This window comes from Aquarana catesbeiana, linkage group LG07 (genome assembly GCF_042186555.1).
Source record: "Aquarana catesbeiana isolate 2022-GZ linkage group LG07, ASM4218655v1, whole genome shotgun sequence".
In the NCBI taxonomy this organism is placed as follows: Eukaryota; Metazoa; Chordata; class Amphibia; order Anura; family Ranidae; genus Aquarana; species Aquarana catesbeiana.
The window spans coordinates 327,681,568-327,705,287 of NC_133330.1; the positions used below are offsets into that span (position 1 = coordinate 327,681,568).

The window sequence follows — 23,720 nt, forward strand, 5'->3', positions numbered from 1 at the left end:
GGAGCGGTGTGTCAGCCTGACACACCGCTCCACCGATCTTGGTAAAGAGCCTCCGGCGGAGGCTCTTTACCACGTGATCAGCCGTGTCCAATCATGGCTGATCACGCTGTCAATGGGAAGAGCCGTTGATCAGCTCTTCCTCACTCGCGTCTGACAGACGCGAGTAGAGGAGAGCCGATCTGCGGCTCTCCTGGCAGGGGGGGTCTGCGCTGATTGTTTATCAGCGCAGCCCCCCCTCAGATCACCACACTGGACCACCAGGGATCGCCACTAGGACCACCAGGGAAGGGGCAACATGGATGGCCAGGTATGTACCCCATGGCCATCCACATGTGCCCAATCTGTGCCAATCAGTGCCCACAAATGGGCACTGATTGGCACCATTATGTCACTGATCTGCCCAGCAATGCCCAGATCTGCCCAGCAATGTTTTATCAGTGCCACCTGTCATTGCCCATCAGTGCCTCCTGTCATTGCCCATTGATGCCACCTGTCAGTGCCCATCTGTGCCAATCAGTTCCCACCTATCAGTGCCCATCAGTGCCACACATCAGTGCCACCAATAAGTACCCATCGGTGCCACCCATATGTACCAATCAATGCCACCTACAAGTGCCCATCAGTGCCGCCTATGAGTGCCCATCGGTGCCACCTATGAGTGCCCATCAGTGCCACCTATCAGTGCCCATCAGTGCCGCCTATCAGTGCCCATCATCAGTGCCCGTTAGTGCCACCTCATCAGTGCCACCTCATTGGTGCCACCTCATCGGTGCCCATCAGTGCCGCCGTATCAGTGCCCATCAGTGCAGCCATATCAGTGCCCATCATTGAAGGAGAAAATGTACTTATTTACAAAAAATTTTTAACAGAAACAAAGAAAAACTTGTTTTTTTTTCGAAATTTTCGGTCTTTTTTTATTTGTTGCGCAAAAAAAAAAAAACGCAGAGGTGATCAAATACCACCAAAAGAAAGCTCTATTTGTGGGAACAAAATGATAAAAAAATTTGTTTGGGTACAGTGTAGCATGATCCCGCAATTGTCATTCAAATTGCGACAGCACTGAAAGGTGAAAATTGGCCTGGGCGGGAAGGTGTCTAAGTGCCTGGTATTGAAGTGGTTAAAGGGCCATTTTTTATTATTTTTTTTTTTTTATTGCATTTTAGTGTAAATATGAGATGTGAGGTCTTTTTGACCACAGATCTCATATTTAAGAGATCCTGTCATGCTTTTTTCTATTACTAGGGATGTTTACATTGCTTGTAATAGGAATAAAAGTGACACATTTTTTTTTTTAAAAAGAAGAACAGTGTAAAAATATAAAATAAAAAGGTAAAATAAATAGGAAAAAAAAAAAAAAAAACCTTAAAAGTGCCCCGTCCCGTCGAGCTTGCGTGCAGAAGCGAACGCATACGTGAGTAGCGCCCGCATATGAAAATGGTGTTCAAACCACACATGTGAGGTATTGCCGCGATAAGTAGAGCGAGAGCAAAAATTCTAGCCTTAGACCTCCCCTGTAACTTAAAACATGCAACCTGTAGAATTTTTTAAACGTCGCCTATGGAGATTTTTAAGGGTAAAAGTTGCCATTCCACAATTTTGAAGCGTGACATGTTGAGTATAAATTTACTTGGCGTAACATTATATTTCACAATATAAAAAAAAAATTGGGCTAACTTTACTGTTGTCTTATTTTTAAATTTTTTAATTCAAAAAAGTGTATTTTTTCCAAAAAAAGTGAGCTTGTAATGCGCAAATACGATGTGACAGAAAGTATTACAATGACCGCCATTTTATTCTCGAGGGTGTTAGAAAAAAAATATATAATGTTTGGGGGTTCTAAGTAATTTTCTAGCAAAAAAAACGTTTTTTAACTTGTAAACAAATCTCAGAAAGAGGCTCGGTCCTTAAAGCAGAGGTTTACACAAAAATTGAACCTATGCTTTTCGGAACCCTCCCCCCCTCCGGTGTCACATTTGGCACCTTTCAGGGGGGAGGGGGGTGCAGATACCTGTCTAAGACAGGTATTTGCACCCACTTCCGGGCATAGACTCCCACGGGAGTCTATGCCTCTTCCTCTTCCGCCAGGTCCCAGAGACAGCACGGACCATTCAGATTGCGCTGCGCGACTCACGCATGCACAGTAGGGAACCGCAAGGCTTCATTTCCTGTTTCCCATACCGAAGATGGCGGCGGCAGCATCCGAGGACCGAGGGACGGTTCGGCTTCAGGTACCGACATCGCTGGACCCTGTGACAGGTAAGTGTCAATATTTTAAAAGTCAGCAGCTGCAGTATTTGTAGCTGCTGACTTTTAAAAAAAAAATTTCACGGGACTCCCTCTTTAAGTGGTTAATCTGAGAAACTGGACCATAAATAAGGTAATGTTGAAATTGATGGCAACAACATGTCTCAAAAAAGTTGGGGTGGGACCATGTTTACCACAGTGTAGCATCCCCTCTTCGTTTACCAACACTCTGTAAACGTCTGGGAATTGAGGAGACCCATTGCTGAAGTTTTGGGAGAGGAATGTTGTCCCCTTCTTGCCTGATATAGAATTCTAACTGCTCAACAGTCCTGGGTCTTCTGTGTCATACTTTTTGTTTCAAGATGCACCAAATATTTTCAGTTGGTGAAAGGTCTGGACTGCTGCCAGGGCAGTTGGGCACCCAGACTCTTCTATTACGAAGCCATCTTGTTGTTATAGATTCAGTAAGATGTTTAGAGTTGTCCTTCTGAAACATGCAAGGCCTTCCACCTAGACGGAAGCATTCGCTGGATCTAAAACCTGGATATATCTTTCAGCATTGATGGTGCCTTTCCAGATGTGCAAGCTGCCCATTCCATACACACTAAGGCCTCGTATACACGGTACGAAAATCAGAAGGGAAAAGTCTGAAGACGAGCTGTCTGCGGATTTTCGGATTGTTAGTACGGTGCATTAGACAGACGATATGACTTTTACATTAGACAAAAGCTGGATGTGCAGGCTATAAAATTTTTGTCTGATGTGAACTCAACGTCTGATTTTCGGATGGTCAGTACAGAAATCTGTCACACAAAAGTCGAAAGTACAATCACGCATGATCGGAATCAAGGAACGACTGGGAAGAGTTTGGTCTTGTAAACTATCGTTCGTAATCTAGAATTAACATTCGTGACGCGGCAATTGATGAAATGTCAAAATTCTCATCTTCTTTAATGGGATAATAATGAAGCTGCTTTGCATGTAGTTGTGCCAAACGTATTTTAAAGAGCATTTGTTTTGTACGATGTGAAAATCGCGAATTAACGCTCAACAAACTTCTACTAACATAAAATTCGCAGAAGCGGCCCAAAGGGTGGCGCTCGAGAAATGAACTTCCTCTTTATAGTCTCATAGTACGTCACTACGTTCGTGTTTGTCAACTGACAATTTGTGGATAGTTAGTATGCTAGACAAAATCCTGCATACGCCCTTTTGACAAAAATCAGACGCTCGGTCATCCAACAATCAGACTGTGTGTACGAGGCTTAATCGTTCCATCAGAGATGCAGGCTTTTGAACCGAGAGCTGATAACAAGCCAGAAGGTCCCTCTCTTCTTTAGTCCAGAGGACGTAGCACCCATGATTGCCAAAAAGAATGTCAAATTTTGATTCATCTGACCAGACCAGTTTTCCACTTTGCAACAGACCATTTAAAATAAGCTTTGGCCCAGAGAAGATGATGGCAGTCGTGGATCATGTTCAGATATGGCTTGTTCTTAGCATGATAGAGCTTTACCTTGTATTTTTGGATGGCACAGCCAACTGTGTTTAGAAACAGTGATTTTTGGAAGTATTCCTGAGCCCATGTAGTGATGTCCATCGAAGAATCATGTCTGTTTTTAATGCAGTGCCGTCTGAGGCCCTGAAGATCACCCGCATCCAAAATTGTGTTTCAGCCTTGTCCCTTGCACACAGAGATTTTTCCAGATTCTCGAAATCTTTTGATGATATTATGTACTGTAGATGATGATATATTTAAAGTCTTTGCAATTTTACTTTTAGGAACATTATTCTGAAATTATTTGACAATTTGTAGGCGCAGCTTTTCACAGACTGGTGAACCTCTGCCCATCTTTACTTATGAGACACTCTGACTCTGTAAGGTGCTCTTTTTTATACCTAATCATGTTAATGACCTGTTGCCAATTAACCTAATTAGTTGCAAAATATTCTTCCTGCTCTTCCTTGTTAGTACCACTTACTTTGCCAGCTTTTGTTGCCCTGACCCAACTTTTTTGAGATGTGTTTCTGCCATCAATTTCAAAATGACCTTATTTTTTTTCCCTAAATTGGTCCATTTTCTCAGTTTAAACATTTGATATGTTTTCTATTGTGAATAAAATATGGGTTTATGAGATTTGCAAACCATTGCATTCTATTTTTAACGTAGATTTTACACAGCGTCCCAACTTTTTTGGAATTGGGGTAGTAGACCATTTACTGTGCTTCAGTCTAATGCCCCGTACACACGATAGGATTTTCCGACAACAAAACTGTGAATTTTTTTCCGAAGGATGTTGGCTCAAACTTGTCTTGCATACACACGGTCACGCAAATGTTGTTGGAAATTCCGAACGTCAAGAACGCGGTGACGTACAACACGTACGATACGACAAGAAAAATGAAGTTCAATAGCCAGTGCGGCTCTTCTGCTTGATTCCGGGCATGCGTGGCACTTTTGTGCGACGGAATTGTGTACACACACTCAGAATTTCCGGCAACAAGTTTTGTTGTCGGAAAATTTGAGAACCTGCTCTCAAACATTTGTTGGCGGAAATTCCCCCAACAAATGTTCTATGGAGCATACACATGGTCGGACTTTCCGACAACAAGCTCACATCCAACATTTGTTGTCGGAAAATCCGACCGTGTGTACAGGGCATTGGATCTGCCATCCTGAATGGGCGAGGTGATAGACTCTATACCAATCGAATGGGTGGTGAAGTAGCTATGGCCTCTGATGTTCCCTACCAAACCAACTACCAACTAGCCCTCTCTGTTGAAGTAGAATTTGGAATTAATCTGACTGAAAGCCAAGAGGGCCATAAGTAAGAACCATGGTGCACAGAAACAGTCCAAAATCAAAACACGTATACAGAGAAAGCGACCAGCGAATTGTCTACATTACCTTATTGTAGTCAAGCTTGCCGCCGCCGTTGACATCAGCTAAGCGAAGAACCGCGTTCACCTCTTCCGGCGACATCTTCTCCCCTTTCTGCAAACAACAAATGATCCGCTTTACATTTCGATAAATTGAACTTTCAAAGTGTGCCAGGTTCATTCATCTCCACAGAACCGCCAGCTCATATAAATATTTAATCATGGAAAATTGAAGTGACAATGCTTGCACATAGATGCAAAGATATATACATACACATCGTGACTGGTGTGTGATAAACAGCGGCGCTCGTGGTATTAGAGACGTGCACAAATCAACAAACTGCAGAATAATTCTGAGAGATGTCATCTATAATGAATAAAGAGGAATGAATAAGGGATGACCACTTCTGAATAACCTCCACTGCCTTCCATTTCTATTGAGTTTCTTGGGGGGAGGGTCAAGGCTGATTGTGCACATTGAAATGATTTTGGAAAACTTCTGTACTTCTGTTCTCCAGATACGCTACTGCCATAACTTCCTCAAATGGACTGCTATGTTGGAGTGTCTGTCTGCTAGAATCTCAAGCCCACTGCTATGAAAAGACAAAAAACTGCATCAACTGCCTTCCTGTGGATGAACAATACACTTGGCCATTGTAGACTATATAGCCAAGGGTTACTCAACCAGGGTTCCATAGAACTCTAGGGTTCCTCGGGCAATGAGAGATTCCTGCTTCTTAAGTCGAGTACACACGATCGGACTTTCCGATGTTCGATGACAGGCTGTTGGCGGTAAATCCGACCGTGTGTACGCTCCAATCGGACAATTGTTGTTGGACTTTCCGCAGACAAATGTTGGCTAGCAGATTTTAAAATTTTCCGCGGACAAATGTCTGTTGTTGGATTTTCCGAGCGTGTGTACACAAGTCCGTCGGACAAAAGTCCAAAGTACAAACACGCATGCTCGGAAGCAAGGACGAGCCAGAAGCGATCGGTCTTCTAAACTAGCGTTCGTAATGGAGAATTAACATTCGTGACGCGGCAAATTATGAAATCTCGAAATGCAGCGCATATTCTCTTCTTCTTTATTGGGATAATAATGAAGCTGCTTTGCTGGTGATACTGATGGAGTTATTGCAAATGAATTTTCAAAGGCTTTTTTTTTTTCTAGTGATATCAAGAATAATATTATTATGCTTTTTTATTTTTTTATTTGGGCAAGTTACCACAGCACCATTATCACATAGTTTTTAAGATCAACGATACAACTATGTTGGTGTCCCTTGTCAATTTTACATTGTATTTTTTTAAATGTAACTGCCGACTCCCAAACTGTCATTTGAAGTAAAACACATAGCCAAGTATTATTCTCCACAATTTTTTTAATGTGCATTAAAAAAAGAAAACAAATAAAATTAGACATGCTATCTGCCAATAGAACTTAACCAAAAGGTGCATTCTATGCATCCAAAAATATAGAAAATATACCAAATCAAATCATTATTATTCAACCAAAAAATGTCAGAGCAATAACTCCAAGGCCAATAATAAATAACACGTTATCTCCTCCGATTCCGCAACATGTCTGGTTGACGAACGGCCGTTCAGAAACGAACTGAAAAGTGCAAACTGAAAAGTGCAAAATGAAAAGCGCGTATCGAAAAGCGTGTATCGAAAAGCGCAAATCAACACTCACCAAACTTCTACTAACACGAAATTAGCAGAAGGAGCCCAAAGGGTGGCGCTAAAGAGCTGAAAAACAGCTTAGTACGTCACTACGTTCGTATTAGTTGGCCAACAATTGTGTACCGTGTGTATGCAAGACAAGTTGGGGCCAACGCCCTTCGGACAAAATTCCACGGTTTTGTTGGTGAACAATCCGATCGTGTGTACAAGGCTTTAGAAAAGTAACCACTGACATAAATTATCTTTTCAGCTATCTGTAAGGGGGGATTCTTCCCATTGACCACAAATGGAAGAAGCATTCTTCCCTTTGACCATCACAATAATGTACTGTGAGATGTAAATAAAGTCATTATTAGCAGGGGTTTCCTGAAGATAAAAAGTTATTGTGAGGGTTCCTCTTTTTTTTTTCCTTTTTAAATCAGAAAAATATTTTATTGTGCATAAAATTAGTAAAGGTACAAACAGTTGTAAAAAAGCAGAGTATACAGAAATACCACGTAAATACCAGAAATACGGTTGTACGTTGAGGTAGTATAGTTCAGCAGCACAATAAGTATAGTATTAAGCATAGTAACATTCTTTAAACTAAACACAAAAAACTGAGAACATACATCCCCTGAAATGTGTACCACCCAGTAAAGTAAAAGAGAAAATAAATAAATAAAGCGTCCCAAGCGACTAGAATAAAATAACATCAAATGATCCCCAGAACGACATCTAGCACTATCCAATCTCGAAACCCTAGTCCCACGTGTGTCTGGAACAGAGATTAGTGTACTCCTGTTTCTTCCCCTAGGACAGTAACAGTCTATCAAGTACTAGCTGAGGGAGGGCAACCTCGGGGGGTTCTCCAGCCACTCAGCCGGATTTTGGTGAATTTATCCGACACATTTCTGTGCTGATATGCAATCTTTTCCCTAACTAGTATTGAATTGACTTATTGTACCCATTCAGTAGATGTGGGGGCTCGGGGGGAGAGCCAAAACCATGCAATCAATTTTCTATCAAGATAAAGCAATCTAATCAGATCGACACAAGTAGAAGGAGTATATATATGATTCCTCCACAAGACCACCTAATAGACAAGTAATTGGATCCATTGGCAGCTGTAGGTGATAAACTTTATTTATGATCTCAGTAACCTCATTCCTGTAGAGTACCAATTTAGGGCATTTCCAGAGCAGGTGAATCAGAGTACCCTGATGTAATTGACATCTCGGGCACAAAGGGGAGTCACTTCTTCCCTATTTGTGCAGTTGTACTGGGGTCCTGTATATCCTATGGAGGATAAATAAATGTGATAACTTTTGGGCGGCTGAGGCAGAAACTAATGGGCCAGTAGCCAGAATCTGCTCCCAGTTATCCCCATCTATAGGACCAACATCAGCTTCCCACTTCTCCCTACAGGGTAGCAGATCCGGAGCTTGGATATGGGCTAACAGGCAAGTGTATATGTGGGAAAGAATTCCCTTCTTATTTACAGTGGTAAAGATAGATGGGAGAAAATCTGAATCGGTGAGGAGCATAATGGAGCATCTACTCTGAATTCTCATGGCATTCCATATTTGCAGATACATAAAATAGCGATTGGGTAACAGGGGGAACTCTGCCCTTAACTGAGGGAAGGGCTTCAGCAACACGCCGTAATACAGCTGGGACATATACTTGATCCCTGCCGCTTTCTAGATTGATTCAACAATTTCTCTAATTCATGATAGGATCGATTGCACCAAATGGGTGAACAGTCCAGCAAGCCCTCAATGCCTAGGCGCTTCTTCAGCTCTTTCCAGAGTCTCCAAAGCAAATGGACAGTCGGGCACCGCGGAGGGGCCTCTGGAAGGCCCATTTCCATCTTGGACTTTGCAGAATACTCCACCAAGGAGTGAATCAGTAGGGTTCTGGAGGGGTCTGCTACCAGGGATAGATCCCATCCTGTAAGATGCTGCAACTGTGCAGCCAAGAAGTAAGTAAAAGAGTGCAGATCAGCCATTCCCCCTGGTCTTTGGGGTACTGCAATGTAGCCAATTTAATTTGGGTCACTCCATTCCTCCAGATTAATGCTCTATACTGAGACTCTATAAGAGCAAACCAGTAGCCAGGTATCCAAAATAAGTGCGTTGTGAAGAACATACAATAGTTGCGGTGCCCACACCATTTTAATGAGATTGGTCCTGGCTGTAACAGATAATGGAAGTTTGCACCAGCTGGCGCATTTAAGCTTAAATTTTTGTAAAATGGGTTTGAAGTTTAGAGGGATATAGTCTCTAGGATCTCCAGTCACCTTGATTCCCACGTATTTAAAAGGAGCGAACCACTTCCACGTGAGCTGCCGAATCGGGTAATTCGGCTTCAAGGGGATCCAGTAGCATGAGGGAGGATTTATGCCAGTTGTGAGGGTTCCTCCATGTTAAAAAGGTTGAAAAACGCAGACATAGTCAAATGTTTGTGGATACCTATCCACTGCACCTACCTATATCGCCAAAAGTATCTACACAACCTTCCAAATCATTGAGTTCAGGTGTTTCCACTGAAGGGTTCTGGTAATGCTACCCCATACAAATACATTTTAGACAACCATGCAATTCCAACTTTGTGGTAAAAGTTTGGTAAAGGCCCTTTTCTGTGCCAGCATGACTGTGCTCCTGTGCACAAAGCTAAGTCCATAAGAACATGATTTAATGAGTATGACAAGCCCTGATCCCAACCCCACTGAACACCTTTGGGATGAACTGGAATGCCGATTGTGTGCCAGGTCTTCTTATCCAATATCAGTACTTGACCTCACAAATGCTGTTTTAGCTGAATGAGCCCAAGTCTTCCCAGAAGAGCAGAGGCTGTTATAGTCACAAAGGGGAGGGGGGACAATTAAAGCTGAACTAAGCCTAGCATTCCTACCCCACAAAATCACAGAACCTCATTCAGAAAGATATACAGTTGTGCTCATAAGTTTACATACCCTGGCAGAATTAATGATTTCTTGGCCATTTTTCAGAGAATATGAACACAAAAACTTTTCTTTCACTCATGGTTAGTGTTTGGCTGAAGTTATTTATTATCAATCAGCTATTTACACTTTTTGTAAATCATAATGGCAACAGAAGCTACCCAAATGGCCCTGATCAAAAGTTTACATACCCCAGTTCTTAATACCGTGTATTGCCCCTTTAACATCAATGACAGCTTGAAGTCTTTTGTGGTATTCGTGGATGAGGCTCTTTATCTTCTCAGATGGTAAAGCTGTCCATTCCTCTTGGCAAAAAGCCTCCAGTTCTTGTAAATTCTTGGACTGTCTTGCATGAACGGCACGTTTGAGATCTCCCCAGAGTGGCTCAATGATATTGAGGTCAGGAGACTGAGATGGCCACTCCAGAACCTTCCCTTTATTCTGCCAAGGACAGGTCGACTTGGCCTTGTGCTTTGGATCATTGGCATGTTGGAATTTCCAAGTACGTCCCATGTGCAGCTTCCTGGCTGATGAATGCAAATATTCCTCCAGTATTTCTTGATAACATACTGCATTCATCTTGCCATCAATTTTGACCAAATTTCCTGTGCCTTTGTAGCTCACACATCTCCAAAACATCAGCGATCCATCTCCATGTTTCACAGTAGGAATGGTGGACCTTTCATCATAGGCCTTGTTGACTCCTCTCCAAATGTAGTGTTTATGGTTGTGGCCAAAAAGCTCAATTTTGGTCTCATCACTCCAAATGACTTTGTGCCAGAAGGTTTGAGGCTTGTCTCTGTGCTGTTTGGTGTATTGTAAGCGGGATACTTTGTGGCATTTGCGTAGTAATGGCTTTCTTCTGGCGACTCGACCATGCAGCCCATCTTTCTTCAAGTGCCTCCTTATTGTGCATCTTAAAACAGCCACACCACATGTTTTCAGAGTGGTCCTGTATTTCACCTGAAGTTATTTGTTGGTTTTTCTTTGTATCCCGAACAATTTTCCTGGCAGTTGTGGCTGAAATTTTAGTTGGTCTACCTCACCGTGGTTTGGTTTCAACAGAACCCCTCATTTTCCACTTCTTGATTAGAGTTTGAACACTGCTGATTGGCATTCTCAATTCCTTGGATATCTTTTTAAATCCCTTTCCTGTTTTATACAGTTCAAATACCTTTTCCCGCAGATCCTTTGACAATTCTTTCACTTTTCCCATGAATCCGAATCCAGAAACATCAGTGCAGCACTGGATGAAAGATGCAAGGGTCTGTCAGGAGTCCAGAAACTCATTGACCTTTTATACTTACACACTAATTACAAGCAAACAGATCACAGATGAGGATGGTTACCTTTAATAGCCATTCAAATCCCTTTGTGTCAACTTGTGTGCATGTTGCCAGGCCAAAATCACCAGGGTATGTAAACTTTTGAGGGTCATTTGGGTAGTTTCTGTTGTAATTATGATTTAAAAAGAGTAAACACAGTTGATTGATAATAAATGGGAACTCTTGACTTCTTATGGTGGGGGGGGGGGGCTCTTGACATCTGATGTAAGGAAGGTAGGTTGTTCTGGACATCTGCTTATAATTATAATAATACAATTTTATGCCAGTTGAAAAGCATGGTCACACACCGCTGGTATCATTAACAAGAAACTATTGGAGACTGCGCAGATAGTACACCATGATAGAACCATGTCCTGTCTGACCAATCGCCAATAAAGTTTCTTATGGACGATACCAGCGGTATCCTAAGAAAAGGATCAGCTTCCAGGGTAGTGATTAATAAGTACGATATATCACTCCATTCATCATCCCCTAGGCGAAACAGGCAGTTAACCCTTACAGTGGGGAGGGGGACCCAATGCAAGGGTAAAGGTTTTTCATGACCGGAGTTCAACTTTAAAAAGGACAATTGCAGAAAAGTCCTTGTACCTTTTAAAGTGGTTGTAAACCCTTACAACCGGTGAAGTGACTGGCCTCGGATGCTACACAGAGATAAAACAAATCCTTCTACATAAGTTGTACCTGTTTATCTGCAGTCTTCTCTTCTCTACCTCTGTAGAAAGTCCAGAGTTTATAAATTTTGTCTGAGCTGTCAGAAAAAAGGGGGCAGAGAGCTGAAATTACACACTGCAGAGCTCAGTGAGGAGAGCTCTGGGAGCTGATTGGAGGGAAGGGACACACCCCTTCACACAACACACAGGAACAGTGCTGAGGCTGTACATCACAGGCTGTGTTCTGGAAGCTCCCCTGTCATCTTTTTACCTCTTGGTGCCAGGAAAATTTGTCAGAAGTGACTTGTGCAGATAGCAAAGGAACAAGTCAACAGACAGGAATGACAATTAGTGCTCTTAATTGAGTACACACTATAGAGATATATGCTTTGTTTATATTTAATGTCTGAGGTTTACAACCACTTTAACCACTTGCCGACCGCCTCACGCATATATACGTGAGCAGAATGGCACGGGCAGGCAAAATCACGTACCCATACGTGATTGCCTTCCCGCGGGCGGGGGGTCCGATCGGACCCCCCCCCCCCCGGGGCCAGCGGCGGTCGGCATTTGGCTAGGAGCGATGAGAGACGAGGGGGAGACCACCCGATCGTGGCCCCCCCCTCGCGATCGCTCCCAGCCAATGAGGAACATCCCCTGCCTGTGTATAGTACACACAGGCAGAGGATGTGATGTCATCTCTCCTCGGCTCGGCAGTTTCCGTTCCAGCGCCGAGGAGAGAAGACATGTAAGTGCACCAACACACACACACAGTAGAACATGCCAGGCATACTTTACACCCCCGACCCCCCCCCCCGATCGCCCCCCGATCCCCCCCCAATCACCCCCCCCCCCCCTCCCTGTAACACTGACACCAAGCAGTATTTTTTTTTTTTTTTTCTGATTACTGCATGGTGTCAGTTAGTGACAGTTACTGTGGTAGGGCAGTTAGTGTTAGCCCCCTTTAGGTCTAGGATACCCCCCTAACCCCCCCTAATAAAGTTTTAACCCCTTGATCACCCCCCGTCACCAGTGTCGCTAAGCGATCATTTTTCTGATCGCTGTATTAGTGTCGCTGGTGACGCTAGTTAGGAACGTAAATATTTAGGTTCGCCGTCAGCATTTTATAGCGACAGGGACCCCTATATACTACCTAATAAATGTTTTAACCCCTTGATGGCCCCCTAGTTAACCCTTTCACCACTGATCACCGTATAACCGTTACGGGTGACGCTGGTTAGTTTGTTTATTTTTTATAGTGTCAGGGCACCCGCCGTTTATTACCGAATAAAGGTTTAGCCCCCTGATCGCCCGGGGGTGATATGCGTCGGATTAGCGCCAGTACCGCTAACACCCACGCACGCAGCATACGCCTCCCTTAGTGGTATAGTATCTGATCGGATCAATATCTGATCCGATCAGATCTATACTGTCGTCCCCAGCAGTTTAGGGTTCCCAAAAACGCAGTGTTAGCGGGATCAGCCCAGATACCCGCTAGCACCTGCGTTTTGCCCCTCCGCCCGGCCCAGTCCACCCAAGTGCAGTATCGATCGATCACTGTCACTTACAAAACGCTAAATGCATAACTGCAGCGTACGCAGAGTCAGGCCTGATCCCTGCGATCGCTAACAGTTTTTTTGGTAGCGTTTTGGTGAACTGGCAAGCCCCAGGCAGCGTCAGGTTAGCGCCAGTCGCGCTAACACCCACACACGCACCGTACACCTCCCTTAGTGGTATAGTATCTGATCAGATCAATACCTGATCCGATCAGATCTATACTAGCGTCCCCAGCAGTTTAGGGTTCCCAAAACACAGTGTTAGCGGGATCAGCCCAGATACCTGCTAGCACCTGCGTTTTGCCCCTCTGCCTGGCCCAGCCCACCCAAGTGCAGTATCGATCGATCACTGTCACTTACAAAACACTAAACACATAACTGCAGCGTTCGCAGAGTCAGGCCTGATCCCTGCGATCGCTAACAGTTTTTTTGGTAGCGTTTTGGTGAACTGGCAAGCACCAGCGGCCTATTACACCCCGGTCATAGTCAAACCAGCACTGCAGTAACACTTGGTGACGTGGCGAGTCCCATAAGTGCAGTTCAAGCTGGTGAGGTGGCAAGCACAAGTAGTGTCCCGCTGCCACCAAAAAGACAAACACAGGCCCGTCGTGCCCATAGTGCCCTTCCTGCTGCATTCGCCAATCCTAATTGGGAACCGACCACTTCTGCAGCGCCCGTACTTCCCCCATTCACATCCCCAACCAAATGCAGTCGGCTGCATGAGAGGCATTTTCTTTATGTCCTCCCGAGTACCCCTACCCAACGAACCCCCTCAAAAAAGATGTTGTGTCTGCAGCAAGCGTGGATATAGACGTGACACCCGCTATTATTGTCCCTCCTGTCCTGACAATCCTGGTCTTTGCATTGGTGAATGTTTTGAACGCTACCATTCACTAGTTGAGTATTAGAGTAGGGTACGGCATTGCACAGACTAGGACACACTTTCACAGGGTCTCCCAAGATGCCATCACATTTTGAGAGACCCGAACCTGGAACCGGTTACAGTTATAAAAGTTAGTTACAAAAAAAAGTGTAAAAAAAAAAAAACAAAAAAAAAAAACACATACAAAAATATAAAATAAAAAAAAATAGTTGTCGTTTTATTGTTCTCTCTCGCTCTATTCTCTCTCTATTGTTCTGCTCTTTTTTACTGTATTCTATTCTGCAATGTTTTATTGTTATTATGTTTTATCATGTTTGCTTTTCAGGTATGCAATTTTTTATACTTTACTGTTTACTGTGCTTTTTTGTCTTCAGGTACGCCATTCACGACTTTGAGTGGTTATACCAGAATGATGCCTGCAGGTTTAGGTATCATCTTGGTATCATTCTTTTCAGCCAGCGGTCGGCTTTCATGTAAAAGCAATCCTAGTGGCTAATTAGCCTCTAGACTGCTTTTACAAGCAGTGGGAGGGAATGCCCCCCCCCCCGTCTTCCGTGTTTTTCTCTGGCTCTCCTGTCTCAACAGGGAACCTGAGAATGCAGCCGGTGATTCAGCCAGCTGACCATAGAGCTGATCAGAGACCAGAGTGGCTCCAAACATCTCTATGGCCTAAGAAACAGGAAGCTACGAGCATTTTATGACTTAGATTTTGCCGGATGTAAACAGCGCCATTGGGAAATTGGGAAAGCATTTTATCACACCGATCTTGGTGTGGTCAGATGCTTTGAGGGCAGAGGAGAAATCTAGGGTCTACTAGACCCCAATTTTTTCAAAAAAGAGTACCTGTCACCACCTATTGCTATGATAGGGGATATTTACATTCCCTGAGATAACAATAAAAATGATTTAAAAAAAAAAATATGAAAGGAACAGTTTAAAAATAAGATAAAAAAGCAAAAAAATAATAAAGAAAAAAAAAAAAGCACCCCTGTCCCCCCTGCTCTCGCGCTAAGGCGAACGCAAGCGTCGGTCTGGCGTCAAATGTAAACAGCAATTGCACCATGCATGTGAGGTATCACCGCGAAGGTCAGATCGAGGGCAGTAATTTTAGCAGTAGACCTCCTCTGTAAATCTAAAGTGGTAACCTGTAAAGGCTTTTAAAGGCTTTTAAAAATGTATTTAGTTTGTCGCCACTGCACGTTTGTGCGCAATTTTAAAGCATGTCATGTTTGGTATCCATGTACTCGGTCTAAGATCATCTTTTTTATTTCATCAAACATTTGGGCAATATAGTGTGTTTTAGTGCATTAAAATTTAAAAAAGTGTGTTTTTTCCCCAAAAAATGCGTTTGAAAAATCGCTGCGCAAATACTGTGTGAAAAAAAAAATGAAACACCCACCATTTTAATCTGTAGGGCATTTGCTTTAAAAAAATATATAATGTTTGGGGGTTCAAAGTAATTTTCTTGCAAAAAAAATAATTTTTTCATGTAATCAAAAAGTGTCAGAAAGGGCTTTGTATTCAAGTGGTTAGAAGAGTGGGTGATATGTGACATAAGCTTCTAAATGTTGTGCATAAAATGCCAGGACAGTTCAAAACCCCCCCAAATGACCCCATTTTGGAAAGTAGACACCCCAAGCTATTTGCTGAGAGGCATGTCGAGTCCATGGAATATTTTATATTGTGACACAAGTTGCGGGAAAGAGACAATTTTTTTTTTTTTTTTTTGCACAAAGTTGTCACTAAATGATATATTGCTCAAACATGCCATGGGAATATGTGAAATTACACCCCAAAATACATTCTGCTGCTTCTCCTGAGTATGGGGATACCACATGTGTGGGACTTTTTGGGAGCCTAGCCGCGTACGGGACCCCGAAGACCAAGCGCCGCCTTCAGGCTTTCTAAGGGCGTAAATTTTTGATTTCACTCTTCACTGCCTATCACAGTTTCAGAGGCCATGGAATGCCCAGGTGGCACAAACCCCCCCAAATGACCCCATTTTGGAAAGTAGACACCCCAAGCTATTTGATGAGAGGTATAGTGAGTATTTTGCAGACCTCACTTTTTGTCACAAAGTTTTGAAAATTGAAAAAAGAAAAAAAAAATTTTTTTTTCTTGTCTTTCTTTATTTTCAAAAACAAATGAGAGCTGCAAAATACTCACCATGCCTCTCAGCAAATAGCTTGGGGTGTCTACTTTCCAAAATGGGGTCATTTGGGGGGGGTTTGTGCCACCTGGGCATTCCATGGCCTCTGAAACTGTGATAGGCAGTGAAGAGTGAAATCAAAAATTCACGCCCTTAGAAATCCTGAAGGCGGTGATTGGTTTTCGGGGCCCCGTACGCGGCTAGGCTCCTAAAAAGTCCCACACATGTGGTATCCCCATACTCAGGAGAAGCAGCTAAATGTATTTTGGGGTGCAATTCCACATATGCCCATGGCCTGTGTGAGCAATATATCATTTAGTGACAACTTTGTGCAAAAAAAAAAAAAAAAAAAAAAAAAATTTGTCACTTTCCCGCAACTTGTGTCAAAATATAAAACATTCCATGGACTCACCATGCCTCTGAGCAAATAGCTTGGGGTGTCTACTTTCCAAAATGGGGTCATTTGGGGGGGGGGGTTTATGCCATCTGGGCATTTTATGGCATTCAAAACTGTGATAGGTAGTGAGGAGTAAAATCAAAAATGTACGCCCTTAGAACTCCTGAAGGCAGTGATTGGTTTTCGGGGCCCCGTACGCGGCTAGGCTCCCAAAAAGTCCCACACATGTGGTATCCCCATACTCAGGAGAAGCAGCTAAATGTATTTTGGGGTGCAATTCCACATATGCCCATGGCCTGTGTGAGCAATATATCATTTAGTGACAACTTTTTGTAATTTTTTTTTTTTTTGTCATTATTCAATCACTTGGGACAAAAAAAAAAATAATATTCAATGGGCTCAACATGCCTCTCAGCAATTTCCTTGGGGTGTCTACTTTCCAAAATGGGGTCATTTGTGGGGGTTTTGTACTGCCCTGCCATTTTAGCACCTCAAGAAACGACATATGCAGTCATAAATTAAAGGCTGTGTAAATTCCAGAAAATGTACCCTAGTTTGTAGACGCTATAACTTTTGCGCAAACCAATAAATATACACTTATTGACATTTTTTTTACCAAAGACATGTGGCCGAATACATTTTGGCCTAAATGTATGACTAAAATTGAGTTTATTGGATTTTTTTTAGAACAAAAAGTAGAAAATATCAATTTTTTTCAAAATTTTCGGTCTTTTTCCGTGTATAGCGCAAAAAATAAAAACCACAGAGGTGATCAAGTACCATCAAAAGAAAGCTCCATTTGTGGGAAGAAAAGGACGCAAATTTCGTTTGGGTACAGCATTCCATGACCGCGCAATTAGCAGTTAAAGCGACGCAGTGCCAAATTGTAAAAAGTGCTCTGGGCAGGAAGGGGGTAAATCCTTCCGGGGCTGAAGTGGTTAAACTCCTTTTCTCCCACTCTCATACAATTCTTCTTTCTTTTAAGAGGAACTGCAGTCTGCTCACATACTTTGAAATAAAACCATCTTTGCCATTCTGAAGCTTCCCTCCAACCACTTTGCATATTATATTATATATACTGTGATTCTGTACTTGCCAAATATGCTGCAGAAATCTCCCTCCACTAAGTCTAGCTGCATCCATTTTAACCGTGGGCAGCTGAAGCTGCTGCCTGTTCACTTCCTGGATTTACACAGACACACAGAGGCACACCTCCAGCTCCGCAGCTCTCATTGGCCCTCTTTTGACTCATCCCTTCTCCCTTCCTGGCAAACTCTCAGGTGAGTGAGAAAGAGCTGTGCATGATGTCATAAGCCTAGGCTAATGACCAGACAAGAAACAGGAAGTGGTCTGTATAAGGGATTTACTGGCAGAAAAAAAACGTTTTACTATCCAAAGTTAAAACAACAACAAGGGCAGAAGATTTATTAGATGGAAAGATGAAAAAATTACTAAAGTTCCACTTTCTAATTTAGGATTTAACATTTTCCCACTGTATTTTCTGTATATGCCATTTTTAATTTATTTATAGAAGGTGATCATAACCCACACCTCCTTAATTTCCCTTCCTCGAGGGTGAATACATTCGATTCATCTTTTCTCATGGCGGAGGTCCTCTGTGCCCCTGATTAATCTAGTTTCCTATCTCTGCACCATTTCCTGTTCCAGGACATCCTTTTTATGAAGTGACAATTATTCAAATTATCAGACCAATGTTATGCTAAAAATTCTTGGTCATAAAAAATACATACAATGTAAGATGGAGCCCTTACCAGACCCTCCATTTTAATAATCATTTTTAGTTAAACAAGTCCAACCAGAGCTCATTTTTTATTGAACTAAATATATAAAGTATAATCTTTAGTTTAAAGGAGAAGTAGAGGCTGTACTTCTCCTGTGGATGACAGAAGTGCAGTTCGTTCTGCACTCGTGTGACCCGTTTTTAGCTGACAGCGGGCTGAAGCCTGCTGTCGGCTGACGTCAAAGAGCTGGTCCAGGCTCAAGAAAGATTGTGACCACATGGTCGGGATCCGCCCACATGCCTAGGCTGGCACCCGGCTCAGCCTCTCAGCAAGCCACTGAGAGTCTGAGCGGGCCACTCCCACCCCCTCCACAGCCCAGCTTTCCAGTGGGCGCTGGAGGGGCAGGGCAGACAGTGGTGACTGACAGTCACTAGCTCTCTGCTCATGGAGCTCTGGGAACCTAGCGATCGGAGATGTTTGATTGATCTTTTTTAACCGATTCCCTCCCGCCGGCCGTCATATGACGTCCTTGATTTTGTGCGGGTATATCTGAATGATGCCTGCAGCTACAGGCATCATTCAGATATCGTTTTTTTCAGCCAGCAATTCCCTACACCATAAGAACAATCATAGAGGCTGTTCCACTGCTTGATTGTTCTTACGGGTGGCGAGAGGCGATGTCCTCCCCCTCCCGCCGCCTTCCGTTGCTTCTACCGACTCACTGTTTGCATCGGTGAGTTGGAGACAGGATCCGCCGGCCCCGGACGTTTACCATAGAGATTTCCGGCGGACCAGATGGTCACCGGAGTCTCTATGATCGCTCGAATGCCAGGCGCCATCGTCACGCCCGGCCTCTGCATTCAAACAAATGGAGCCTCCTCGGCCTGTCCCTTTTTGTTTGCATCATTTTTGTTTGCAGCATAACAAACCAGTAAAGGTACTGTGGGTTTTTTTTTTTACTCCACCTATTGGATGGTTCTGCTGCCTTGCAGGGTCATTCAGGAGGCCCAACGTGGCCACCCTGACCTGTAAACGGCCAACCGGGACTGTATTATTACCTGTTATTCTATCCTGTGTTTGGGTGCTCCAATGAAGTGCTTAGGGCAAGCGTACACACTATGATCAACATGCCAATAATCATGGGACATGTAGTCCTGACGCTGCAGATCCAATCCAATTATAAAAGTGATTGATTCCCAACCAGACATTCTGGAAAGAGCTGAAAGAATCTTCTAAAAGCCCCCTTAATATTTATACTGCTTTCTGCTATTATTGAAACCTAAGGCTACAATACTCCTTTAAATATATAATTGCTTCTGTAGTTAAAAGTAGAAAACAAGTCTATAGAGAAAGAAGAAGTCTTGTTGCAATCTTGTGCTAACCGCAAGCTAGAGTCTGGGACAAGGTAATGTAATAACCTGTTTACTGTTAAAGAACTGTCTGTACAATGTCAGGCAAGATATGTTACATAGTTACATAGTAGGTGAGGTCGAAAAAAGACACAAGTCCATCAAGTCCAACCTATGCGTGTGATTATATGTCAGTATTACATTGTATATCCCTGTATGTTGCGGTAGTTCAGGTGCTTATCTAATAGTTTCTTGAAACGATCGATGCTCCCCGCTGAGACCACCACCTGTGGAAGGGAATTCCACATCCTTGCCGCACTTACAGTAAAGAACCCTCTACGTAGTTTAGGGTTAAACCTCTTTTCTTCTAATTTTAATGAGTGGCCATGTGTCTTGTTAAACTTCCGTGAAAAAGTTTTATCCCTATTGTGGGGTCACCAGTACGGTATTTGTAAATTGAAATCATATGCCCTCTCAAGCGTCTCTTCTCCAGAGAGAATAAGTTCAGTGCTTGCAACCTTTCCTCATAACTAAGATCCTCCAGACCCTTTATTAGTTTTGTTGCCCTTCTTTGTACTCGCTCCATTTCCACCTTCCTGAGGACTGGTGCCCAGAACTGGACAGCATACTCCAGGTGCGGACGGACCAGAGTCTTGTAGAGCAGGAAAATTATTGTTTTATCTCTGGAGTTGATCCCCTTTTTTATGCCAATATTCTGTTTGCTTTGTTAGCAGCAGCTTGGCATTGCATGCCATTGCTGAGCCTATCATCTACTAGGACCCCCAGGTCCTTTTCCATCCTAGATTCCCCCAGAGGTTCTCCCCCCAGTGTATAGATTGCATTCATAGTTTTGCCACCCAAATGCATTATTTTACATTTTTCTACATTGAACCTCATTTGCCATGTAGTTGCCCACCCCATTAATTTGTTCAGATCTTCTTGCAAGGTTTCCACATCCTGCCGAGAAGTTATTGCCTTGCTGAGCTTAGTATCGTCCGCATATATATTATGAATAATATGTCTATACATGGAGGGAGGTTTTTAGCCTGGCCTGGATTGGAGGTAAACAATGAGTAGGCAGGCCTGGCTATATCCTGGTTGTATACTATAAAATATGCTGTACCCGGAAATAAACTGAGCAGTGTATGAATTCTGATCTATGTTGGGTCATTATATACAGTATATTGCTCCCTGCGCAGGTCTGAATGTAGGGGAATGGAGAAGTGACGGCTATCAGGTTAGTATGGAGTAGGTGAATTAAAGCGGTTAACTAGTAAACAGAGGTAAGGGAAATAGAGTTGCTAACAAGCACAGTGGAGCAGAACAGAGCACAGAGATCTTCTAAAAGGGAAATGTAAGCGCTTGGTCCAAAATGATGCAACAAAAAATGTATACAGCTAGTTATGTGGAGCTAGAGGGAAACAGGATTTTTTGCTGGGGGTTTTATAGTACTTCAAAGAGAAGTTTTTTTTTTTGTTTTTTTTATTGGCCAATCATACTCACCTAAGTGATGCAGCATCTGTCCCCCGCTGCCTCTTCACTGAGAACCGAGCCATCGAACACTGCTGATGGCTCGGTTCTCACAGATCCCCAAGAGGAGAGATGCAGACTGTTAGTCAGCGTCTCTCCGCTCTGCTCCTCCACGCTCATTGGAGCGCTGAGCTGTGGAGGGGTGGGGAGCGGCCATCTCAGCGTCTCGCTGAGAGGCTGAGACTGCCATCAGTCCAGGCAGCTGCCGCATCCAGACTTCGGAAGTCAGGATGACGCGGTGCCTGGACTGATCTTGGTGACGTCAGCAGAAAGCGGACTTCAGACCGCTCTCTGCTGAAAACGGGTTGCAGAAGTGCCAAAATGAATGGCACTCCTGTGATCCAGAGGAGAAGCCCAGCCAAATGAGCTCAGGCTAGACGTCTCCTTTAAATGACTTTGATATGACAGAAATCATGTCCTGCACAGAGCCCTGACCTCAACTCTATTGAGCACCTTTGGAATGAACTGGAACACTGATTGTAAGCCAGATCTTCTCATCCAACATCCGTACCTGACTTCACCTGTTGTTTTTTGGCTAAATCGGCAGAAATTTTCTACAGACACACTCCTAAATCTTGAGAAAAGTCTTCCCAGAAGAGTGAAACCTGTTTGAACCACAATGTGGGGCCATTTCCATGGTTTTGGGAATGGAACGTTCAACAAGCTCATATAGGTGTGATGGCTAGGTGTTCACAAACATTTGGCTGTACAGAGACCTTCCCTTTAACACCTTCCTGCCCTACCCGGTGTCCCTTTATGTGCGGCTTGCGAGCGTTAAAGCCCACTTTTTTACCGCCACACATGTACACGGTTGTAAAAAGGGTTAAAGAAAGATATCTTACAAACATTGTCCTGACCATAACAAAGAAAAAGAAAATATGTGCTATACATTTTATTTTAATATACTTAATGGCCACACGAGCCAATACTGCTGTGTAGTCTGCCATCTGGTCATGTGACCGACTAATGTGGGAATCCCCAGCAGCAGGTATTCTAGGCTAGCTTTATTAATCCATTCCTTGCCCAGTGGCAAAACTATCAGGGTGGCAAAGGTTGCAATTGGGTCTAGGCCCTGGCGTTCCACCACTGTGGGGCACCCCAAGGAGGCAGGAAGGGGGCCCCGCTGCAGAACATGTGAAAGGTTGCCACTGCGGGACCATAAAGCTCGGTTCACACTGCTGCAATACCAAGGTGTGCAACTTGCTCGCAACTACACTTGGACTTGTAACTTGCAACTTTTGTGATTTAACCTTGTAGTCAATGGCACTCAAATTGCACCAAAGTCGAAGTAAAGTAGTGCAGGAACATTTTTTTTTTATGTGTCGCTGTGACTTGAGTCGCCTTGATTAAGAAATCATCCATTAAAATAATGTGTTTTGACTTGTCATGCGACTTTATATGTCGCAAGTTGCATGATAAGTCGCAACAGTGTGAATCGGGGCTTATAAAGAGCCCAGCAACAGGAGTAAAGGGTCCTGGGCTCAGAGGGAAGGACCCCGAGCTCAGACGGAAGGGCCCCGGGACCAATAGAAAGGGCCTAAGCGGTCAGGGGCTCTTCATGGCTTTTTGCACTGGGGCCCTGAAGGTTCTAGTTATGCCTCTATTACCCCAGAGAGATTGAAAACATACATTTATCTGAGCATGCAACTATAGGCCTGCTCTAACAATGGAACATTTGAAGGAACTATAGGCCTGCTCTAACAATGGAACATTTGAAGGAACTATAGGCCTGCTCTAACAATGGAACATTTGAAGGAACTATAGGCCTGCTCTAACAATGGAACATTTGAAGGAACTATAGGCCTGCTCTAACAATGGAACATTTGAAGGAATTACAGTACATACTGTGGTGAGGACTTTATACAGGTCATCATGTAAAACATATCCTTTGTTCCCAGGATCCATTTTTCGGAAGGCTTTCATCAGGTCTGCCTTTGCGGCAGGTTTCTCTCTTTTAACGATGGCACAGAAATCATCAAAGTTTAATTCCTTGGTCTTTGCGGTCCAGTACTTGCTGAGAGTCCTCTTTGATAAGTTACGTCCGGCCTGTTGGAGAACTGTACAAAGAGAGAGAGAGAGAGAGAGAGAGAGAGAGGGGAAATAAATAAGTGTGCAAGGTGCAGGAAACCTGCTGAGTATAACATCATGCACGATTTGAAGCTGAACTCTAGGTAGACACAAATTAATTCAGCTCTGTAACCATTAATGCATCATTAAATGTGTGTTTTTTTTTAAATGCAAGCAGTGTTTAGTACCTGAATGTGACCTGGTATCAGCCGCTTGCAGTCCCTGTACAGCAGTACTGGGGTGTGGGAGGAAGAAGAAGCACAAGGAACCTTTCAGGGCCTGGACTTGAACCTGGGA

The 23,720-nt window shown here is 43.4% G+C and overlaps 1 protein-coding gene across 2 annotated transcripts in view; it reads right to left on the minus strand.

The window, feature by feature from the left end:
• Window positions 1-23,720, minus strand: part of EFCAB7 (EF-hand calcium binding domain 7) — a 106,313-nt gene that overhangs the window by 52,167 nt on the left and 30,426 nt on the right. For both annotated transcript variants that reach the window (XM_073593814.1, XM_073593813.1), the window contains exons 3-4: window positions 23,202-23,413; window positions 5,153-5,239 (exon numbers count right to left, since the gene is read on the minus strand). In XM_073593814.1, the coding sequence (XP_073449915.1) occupies window positions 5,153-5,239; window positions 23,202-23,413 (299 nt within the window). The remainder of the gene's footprint in view (window positions 1-5,152; window positions 5,240-23,201; window positions 23,414-23,720) is intronic.